At 35.2% G+C, this 9,696-nt stretch overlaps 1 protein-coding gene across 1 annotated transcript; it reads right to left on the bottom strand.

The window, feature by feature from the left end:
* Positions 1–2,002: 2,002 nt before the first annotated feature.
* Positions 2,003–7,057, bottom strand: LOC149251335 (uncharacterized). The gene is made up of 6 exons (XM_089456517.1): positions 6,847–7,057; positions 6,179–6,335; positions 5,570–5,911; positions 3,352–3,616; positions 3,162–3,248; positions 2,003–2,248 (listed from the first exon to the last, which is right to left on the bottom strand). The coding sequence occupies exons 2-6, from the start codon at positions 6,305–6,307 to the stop codon at positions 2,076–2,078; spliced, it is 996 nt and encodes a 331-aa protein (XP_089312643.1). The 5' UTR covers positions 6,308–6,335; positions 6,847–7,057; the 3' UTR covers positions 2,003–2,075.
* Positions 7,058–9,696: the final 2,639 nt, after the last annotated feature.

Below are 9,696 nucleotides of genomic sequence, written 5' to 3'. Positions count from 1 at the left end.
TTTGTAATGATTAGGAGGGAATTTAATTAATACCCAACACTCTTTATATTACTAGGGTGGAGAACATATTATGTAAGGATGGCAATGGAATTTAATTAATAGCAATATTTTTTATAAATTTGGATTGATTGTTTGAAGGCTGAGAACATATTATGTAAAGATGACTATAAAATGTAATTAATAGTCAATACTTTCTATAAATTTGGATTGATTGTTTAATAATATTATTTTGTATCACTGCTTAATTAAAATAAATAATATTTTCATTATAGTTTTCTAGATATTTATTCAATTAAATATAATTTTACTTCCAAATATTTTTAAATAGAAAATTATATTAATATAATTTTAGAATTTTAATTTAAATAATAAATCTAATTAAAATTAAAATTAACTTAAATTTTCTAATTTTCAAAAATACAATTACATTTTATAAAGTATCCACCAAATTGTAACCCAAATTACCATCACACTAATTCATTTTTAAGTATTTATTGTTTTACCTAAAATTACACATTTATCATAATTTGAAATCATTTGCCGAGACAAAAACATCCATTAATAATAATGATTATAGGTTTTTTTTTAAAATGATCTAATTAGTACCCAAGTTGAAAATAATGTACTTGAACATCCCGGTTATATTTTATTTGTAAATAAGTGTGTCATTTTGGTGGGAAGTTTAAATGTTTTGGTTATCCATATTTATACAAATTTGTTGCGAATATTAAAGGCATTTTTATTTGTAAATAAGTGTGTCATTTTGGTGGGAAGTTGAACATCCCAGTTATATTTTATTTGTAAATAAGTGTGTCATTTTGGTGGGAAGTTTAAATGTTTTGGTTATCCATATTTATACAAATTTGTTGCGAATATTAAAGACATTTTTATTTGTAAATAAGTGTGCCATTTTGGTAGGAAGTTTAAATGTTCTAGTTATACAAGTTTCTTGTGAATGTTAAAGTCAACACTACATAAAATTAATATTAAAAAAAAAATTATAAAATACACGTACATCCAAACATAACAAATTCACAGCAAACAATTTATAAAATATCGCGGCTTTTTGTCACTAACTTTAGTTCAGTTAAAATCATAACAAATTCACAGCAAACAATTTATAAAATGGCCAGGCCTTTTGTCACCAACCTTATTTCAGTTAAAATGATTACCACTTAAAACCCAACAACATAAAACCATACCAAATTGAACATTGTGGAAGGTTGAATGATTGGTTTCGAGTTATTTTCTCAATCCATAAGTTGCTTTTACCAGACATTGGTGAAACAAGGATGATGAGTTCTATACTTTTTAATATTGTCCATATATACAGTAAACCTGCTAGGCTCCCTCCAAGAGGGAACCCTAATTAAGTATAAATTGGTGGCGAAGGAATAACATGGAAGGGAAGCTGGTTGCAGTATTGTATCCCCCAAGTAGTGAATGTGTTTTAACTTTTTCCATATCACCCAGGTAGTGAATATGTTTTAACTTTTTCCGTCTCAGATTTCCATGATGGTCGCATATTGTTTTTCTGTGTAGAGAGTATGCAGTAATATACTGGAGGCAACTAGGCATTTACATTAATTAGTTTGCTTTATATCACATCGACAGAAATAGCATAATAAATCACATGATGAGTGCAGGCATAGAACCATGGTTATGTGGCTGAAAGATTTAAAATGAAACAACCAACTATAGCTTTGCTTGCATTCATTATTCTGCTCATTACAAAAGGCAAAGTCCCATTGAAGTCACGGACAGAGGCCACAAGTATAAGCATTATTGGATTTCTGAAACAAATTCAAAGCGTCTCCCATTTGACATGCCTCCCATTTACTCATTGTACAGTGGTACTACAATTATTAAAGAGACAGTGGAGATTTGTACGCTGCTTGTGCTTACAGCCATTCAACCTATCTATAGTGATTTGTTTTGCATACCTTTAATCATCATCTTAGACTTATTGTTATCTACAAACATCTCTGATTGATGTAAGGCATATCCCAAGTATGCCTAAATTGGAAAGCAGCTTGATGTCTTCGACAGTATGGAGTTGAAATTAGAAGGTAGAGTTAATATGTCCAGTCCTGGGGCAAACCAATTTCAGGGGAAGGCTCCTGAATGATTGAATCCTCTGAATGGAAGGTCTTTTTCTGTTGGCCAGATAGGTTGTCCCTAGTAAAAGACTTGTTATCATTAGTCTGCTTCCTGCCATGGTTGGCGCCATTCTTCCAAACATATAAGTCTGCAATAACAAACAGGATTTAACTCGGTCCAAAATGCAGCACAAGCTCAAACCTCAACCAAGTACTCAAACCAAAAACATTAAGTGAGAATCAAGATCAAGAAGTAGATCCAAATACAGGAGAGGAGTTTACATGTCCACCAGAGAACAGAAAACAAGCACAAGAAAGAAAGACAACAATGGACTAAACCTCACTTCTCTGCAACATTACACCGAATTGATTCAAATGCTGCATATGACTATGGCCTCAAGTCAAAATGCAGAGAACAAGAACAAGAAAGAAACCTAAAAAAGGACTAGATCGTGCTATTCGGCCCATTTAATCCAAATGCAGAGTGTGGGCCTACAGTTATGAACTCAAGTAAACGTACAAACAGGGAAGTCAAGAAGGAACTGTTGCTCCTGACAAAGAGTCATTGCAGGAAGCAAAATCGTTAGGAAAAGGGGCCTGTTTAGTATCTCGAGTGTTTAGGCGCAGGGTTTGCTCTCCATCCACCCTGTTTCAATTCTAAGGACATGTTTGACTTGTTGTGGTAAGGCTCTGAGTGTAGGAAATATCTTAGTTCTTGCTAAGTCGTAAGTTATTAATATAACTTATATATCTAACTTGCAGGCTGTTAGATATACTCTGGGTACCAAAACCTATACTCTTGGTACCAAAACCAACTAGAAAAATAGGTAATTGACTGGTTACAGATAACAATCACAAGGAAGAAAATCAGCAAGCACTCCTCGCTACCCTAAATAGGAACTTCAGCTACACAGGATGCAGCACTCAGCTAAAGTCTTAACCGAAAACACCTCATTAACTGCAATATGAATATTAGTTGCTCCACCTCAACAGTCAAGGGAACAAACCTGAATCTAAATACAAAACTAAGCAAATCAAAGGCCTATAGTGAAGAGATCTTACCTCGTACAGTTGGTCGTGAATTCAGATATTCAATATTAAGGTTCAATGCCTGCACAACTCGATAAGGAAGGAGAACCGTTGAGCAACCTGCAGCCAAGTGATCATGATCAGATGCTATATATTCTACCAAGCTAACACAGTTGAACACAAATTGCCCATGCTATGCAATGGTTCGAGAGAAACAACCCACCAGACTTCTTCTTTTTCTTTGATTCAACGCTGTTGCTATTCCCAATCCTGCGAGGTAGAAAAACCCCTGTGCCTCCGGATTCCCGGCCCGATCCATTAGGATCAAGAAAAATTGCTTGCATGCCCGATCCACCCACCTTGGCACCCCCCTTGGCAGGGACCAAGGGTTGATAAGCATGGTCAGGAATCCTTATGGAGCGACCCTGAGTGGATCTTGTTTGTTGCCACCATCCAGATAGTACAGGGCAGGGCTTGTGCCGCATAGACTGAATAAAACACAACAACAATAAACATGTGAAGAAATATCCACAAAATGCTGCATTTGGTGAGAATAACACAACAGAAATCCACTTCTCTATGAAAAAGGACGCAACCAGTTCCGGAACAGTGTTTATCAATTGACACAGAACATTGATAAGCCCTAATGCTATGCACCAATGGTTTGGTGCACAAGAAGGCGCAGCGTCCAAGGCATGTTACATCATCAAGAAAACAGTACCCAAAATGATATCTGAATTACAGCGAAAATTGGCGATAAGATTCAGAGAAACCATAAGCCAGAACAATATATCGCAATGGAAAATATAAAAGCAGGGCAGCTTTCCAAAATTGAAGCATGCATATTAGATATAAATCCCAATGGCCAAGGAAAATGCATTCTGATGTTAGAAATCCAAGCAACACAAATTCAATCCCATGTACAAAGAGAAAATGAGCTTATATACTGAAAATTCCAAGGATATAGATGAAGTTGCATGGTAAAACAATAAATCCTGAAACCATTCCCTGGTAGAGTTAGTTATCAGCCTTGGCTACATTTCTACAGATCTCTGTTTCATAGAACTAGAGTGTAGCCACAGGGACAACTGTCAGTTTCTGTAAGCAATATTTCATTTGAAAAATAAATAAATAAATAAATCCTAGCAAACCATGGTGATATTTGAGTATAGATCACAACAAGTCCCAATCAATAGACAAAGAACAAAGCTTGCGGGCTGCCCAAACTGAAAATACATAATTTTGCATCCCAGTGATAACAGAGAAAATTTTACTGATACCATGAAAAGATGTTGCAAAACTAAGATTTCATAATGTATTTTTATTTACATGGACTGTGACATATATTGTTAGGAAGAGTAAGGCTTGTTCGCCTTGTTTCAGCGCATTCAAAGTTGGGATTAATGGTCGCAATAGACAGAAAACAAGGCTTACACGGTGCCCAAATGAAAAAAACATAAAATCGATATTGCATCCCGATGAAAACAGAGCAAATTTTACTGATATCATGAAAGGCTATTGTAGATCTAAGCTTCTTCTTTTCTTTCCATATTAACCTAGATTGATGCAAATGGTTAGTAAGCGTAGGGCTTGCTCTATGTGTTTCAGGTCTTGCAAAAGGTGGACTATTGTTCCCAATCAATCTACAGAAAGCACGGCTTACATGGTGGCCAAATTGATTAAAAAGAGCATAAAATCAATATTGCATAGCAATGAAACAAAGCAAATTTTATTCGTCAAAGGATGTCACAGAAGTGTTTTCCTAATGTATTTTTATCTACCTGGACCCTGAATCGTGATACATGTTGTAAGTGTAGGGCCTGGCCTGTTCTTTGTGTTTCAGGGCATGCAAAGGTGGACTAATGGTCCCAATCAATAAACAGAAAAGGGTACACGGTGCCAAAGAAGCAAAAAATTTAAAATCGATATTGCATCCCAACGGGAACAGACCCAATTTTACTAATATTACTGATACCATGAAAGGATATTGAAGAACTAAGTGTTTTTAAATGTATTTTGATATACCTGGACAGTGATACATGAAGTTAGGAAGGGGAGGGCTTGTTCTCTGTGTTTCAAGGTCTGCAAAGACGGGTGGGCTAATGCTTCCCTTCACCTGGGTGGCTTTGTTAGAAACTTCAATGGCAGGGAGGCAAAGACGGGTGGGCTAATGCTTCCCTTCACCTGGGTGGCTTTGTTAGAAACTTCAATGGCAGGGAGGCAAAGTGATATGCAAGACCCCTATAAGCTAAATTGTAATCCACTGGCGCGTAATGAGCAAGATTAATAATACTCATAAAAGATCGCAGCGAATTAAGAAAAAGGAAATGAAATAAAAAGAAAGCTTCCAAGTTAAAACACAATTGTGTAAAGCACAAGCCAGAAAAGAATGGTCCTATTATATGTTTTAAGATTGAATAGGATTTAGGACCTATCTATACCTGCTGAGGACCGTTGGGGGTGTCAGCGGCATCAATTGAATTCCAGATTCTGTGCAAGGACTGTAAGTTATTTCCCTCATCATTTCCACAGACCCACGTGGAAGTATGCCTTGAATAGCCGTAATCCATGTCCTTCTGCTGCTGATGACGATGTAGCAAATTGGGAGGAGGCTTCCAGTTGACCTCATCCGCCTTCAGTTTCGTCACCGCAGCGTCGAGCAAATCCCAGGCGGCGTTTGTGTGGCTTTCTGTGGGAGTGGCGGGGGGCGAGGAGCCGCCAGAACTCGAACCCTGGCTGTCGGAAGGCAGTGTCGACTTGGGCGACTTGGACATTGCAGATACCTGTGAAAATAGAAAAAATAGAAAGTGAATCGGAGAAGCCGAAAACAGAGCAATCAGCTCACGAGTTAGTTCTATGGGCTTGAGATTAATGTTGCAGGGATGCATTTGGGAAGGAAAGATCCAGTGTGAATATTTGAGGCCGTAAATTCAACGTCAACGATTGCCCTCCATAAATATGACAAGAAAATTCTCTTGAATTTCCACGACCGTGAAGAAACATCTGCGAAGTTTTTCTTGAAAATCCGGCGATCACTAGAGGGGAATTACCTGGCCATCGTCCAGCATGAGACGGGCGACTTTCTCTGAGGTCAAGAAATCGTCGTCAACGTCGTCGCAGAGAACGTCGGAAGGCAACCAGAGCTCACCGTCGTCTAAGTTGGGGGGAAAGTCTGCCATGTTTTCGTGCAATCTGGGAGATCGAAATCTATCGATCCAGAAAACGAGGAGAACCACATCAGTCCAATACTTAGAGGAGGGAAATTATAAGAATACTGTTAAGAATACAAATTTCAGTAAACTACAGAGTTTTCTAAACCTGTTAAGTTTTGGAGTTTTTCTTTATTTTGCAATTTTGTGGTTAAAAACATGTTATGTTTTGAGCAGTTTTTGGCCAGAATTTCGCAAAAAAAAAATTAAGGTGAATCTTTATTTATTTTTTGTTATTTGAAATGAGTGTTTATGACATATATTGATTCAGTATCTTGAAAAATCCTAAAAGTATTTAGAGTATAAAATTTTTATAACGTAATGATTCAACATCCTGAAAAATCTCTCAAACTTGTGATTCTAATAAATTTTTCCAAGATTCCAGACAAATTAAACTAAAACATATGTGAAAATTCCTCAAAAACATAAACTTAAACTAAGACCTAAACTACATACACACCCAGCTCAGTATGAGAGGCAGACTACAGTATGAGAGGCAGAGGTAGTACCTATAAGAGGTACAATCTGGCTGGCATATGTACCTGTGAGAGTACAATCTCCATTAAATTACACACACACCCTGCTAAGTATCATTTTATTTTGGTAAAATTCGTAACAGCAAGGCTGGAAATAGATTGGGGGACAGTGGGCAGCGAAGGCTTAATAGGCAGAGGCGCCCAATGCCAACCTCAGCAGCAAAACATGGGCGAGGCAGAGTCGGCAGTCGGTTGAGCAGTTGGTTGGTGTTGTTATCACTGTTGATTTGTTTGGTTGTTAAATTACGTGCCAAGACGTGGTGGGATGATTTGAAAATTATTATTTGATGACAACAAGAGAGGGAGGTTGGACATAGAAAAAACTAAGAAATGAGGCCGCGGTTGGTCTAGTGGTTAGACAACGCCAGCCTCCACTGTTGACAAACCTGAGTCGAGGGATGTCATTTTGTCAAATTGTTAGTCATGGCCTTCCACTTCATAGGCATTAACGCCATTCACAAGGTTTTGATTCTCGGGATATTGTTCAACTATTACATACAAACTCCCCGCCTCTCGCGCCCTTACGTAAAATTATTGCGTCGCCGGGCTGTAATGGGTCTCTGTGTTTTGACTCGTTGCGGTTATTTTATGAATTTGGTTTGAGTGGCAGCCTCCTGAATGTTGGTTTGTTCTACCTATTTCAATTTCAATGAAGTCATCCATTGATGTGTTGGCACTGCCACGTGGACGTTTCCGGATTTAATAGGTAACAAATTCTGTCCTAATTAGCACACGTTTGCATCTTTTCCAACAACCACCCTGCTTTGAGAAATCCATGGATCTAGGATGATGCTAATTCTGCAGCAAAGAGAATTTTTTTATTTTTTATTTTTAGATGAAGAAATATTAGATTATTTCTTTCATCGTTCAAGACGAAATAAAAATTTCTGCATACTAAAATCAGATTTTTGTGAAGATTTTTTCCAATTAAATTTGTTCTCATCATTTAATTTTTTTTGTATCTTTCAAAAATTTTCTGTATAGTAAAATGATTTTAGGAAGATTTTTTCTAATTAAAACTAGAGAAGTTTGAAATTAATAGAAATTGTGATTTTTTATTTGGTTGAATTCTAGAAAAGAAAAAGGGTTGGTTACAAATAAAATAGCTATTCAAAACATAAACATTAAAAATAAAGAAAACTACAAGATATTTAGATTATGCAATTTCAATATCTTAATATTCATGATTCTATGAAAACAAAATTAAAATGGTTGAAGTTTGAAAATATGCCAAGCCCTAATTTATGTGAAAGATATCAAAAGGAAAAAGACAACTACCATTGATGGGGTATATTATTCTACTAATAAGTTAAGCCATGCTTGAGTTAATAATGATCATACACATTTATTATCATTGATTTGTGATGCAAATGTAAGCATGACACATATGACATATGAGTGCAATAGAAGATGAAGCTCAAACATGACACATATGACATGTCAGTGTAATACAAGTTGAATCTCAAAGATGAAAGTTTATATTGCTTTACTAATAAATTAAGTGATGTTTGTGGGTAAATAATGGTCATTCACCTTTGTCATTGTTGAGTTGTGATGTAAGGATAATCATGACACGAATAACATGGAAGTGCAATACAAGTTGAACCTCAAACAAGACAAGGACAAATGTGTGGAGCACAATTTGGCTATGGATAAAAGGAAGCATGTCACCCTTTTGGGGAAAAAATCATGCTAGATGATAAAGTCCACAAGGTTGCAATGGATTGTGATAGGGATGGGATCAATATAATATAGTAGGAAGCATGCATGGTGAAACAGGAAGCACAACATGGAAGAGAAAGGGGCATAATAAGAAAGCAACAAAATCAAGTTGTTGTAAAAGAGTTTACTAGATAATATCTCATTCTTTTTGGTGCTTTATAGGGTAAATAATCAGCATTATCTTTTAGGAAGGGTCATTTTCAAAACTAATTGTAATTCATAGTAGGCACTATAAATTTGATGTTTGGGAGCTTAAACAATGTGTTCATGTGTCATAACTTGGCCAAAATAGCATAGTCCTTTTACCACATTGTTCTCTTGGATAAGAGCTTTTAATGGTCAAAAGAGCACCTCAATCAAAGTACATATGATAAAATTATGCCCACAACAAATTGACCCTCACTTTGAGAGCCACCAACTTGCCAAATCAATTATTTCATATAATACTTATTACTCACACATGTAAACTAGTCCTATGTAAACTTTCAAAATGATTGTATAGAGTCTAATATCCTAACTCTAATAAGAAGTTGAGAAATGCAGGAGCTCTAATCCCTATCTTAAACCCTATCTTAAAGTGATCAAAATTAGATCATCATAACCAATAAAATTCCATTCTTAGTGTAATGATTTTCTATTCCATAACTTACCAATGCAAAAAAATTAAATTTTATAAACAAAATAAAATAAAGTTATAATAAAATAATCTTCCTTTATACATTTTACCCTATGAATTTGAAAAATAAATTATAATATTTATTTTTATTCCCCTATGAATTTGAAAAATAAATTATAATATTTATTTTTATTCCACAAATAAAAAATTAAAAGCCAAAACAAAATCATCAATATATATCACATAATGTATATTTAATTTACCTTAGTTCAATTTATTTTATTTGAATTTTAAATTTGCTTAAAGTTGAGCTAATTTTCTTTTATATTTTACATTTAAATTTAAAAATAAAAAATAAAAAAAAATATCCTTATTTCTACTCCAGTATTTTTTTTATTTGTTCAACGATATACAATTTTATATTAATAATATAGTCTTTTTGCCACTAATTATTCTACTGCTTTCTCAATTATTTTAATAAAAAC

This window comes from Pinus tabuliformis, chromosome 7, assembly GCF_031772625.1.
Source record: "Pinus tabuliformis cultivar Carrire ecotype Pingquan chromosome 7, CPIR1, whole genome shotgun sequence".
In the NCBI taxonomy this organism is placed as follows: Eukaryota; Viridiplantae; Streptophyta; class Pinopsida; order Pinales; family Pinaceae; genus Pinus; species Pinus tabuliformis.
Note: the sequence above shows the minus strand (reverse complement) of the source record. Positions and strands in the feature narration are given on the sequence as shown.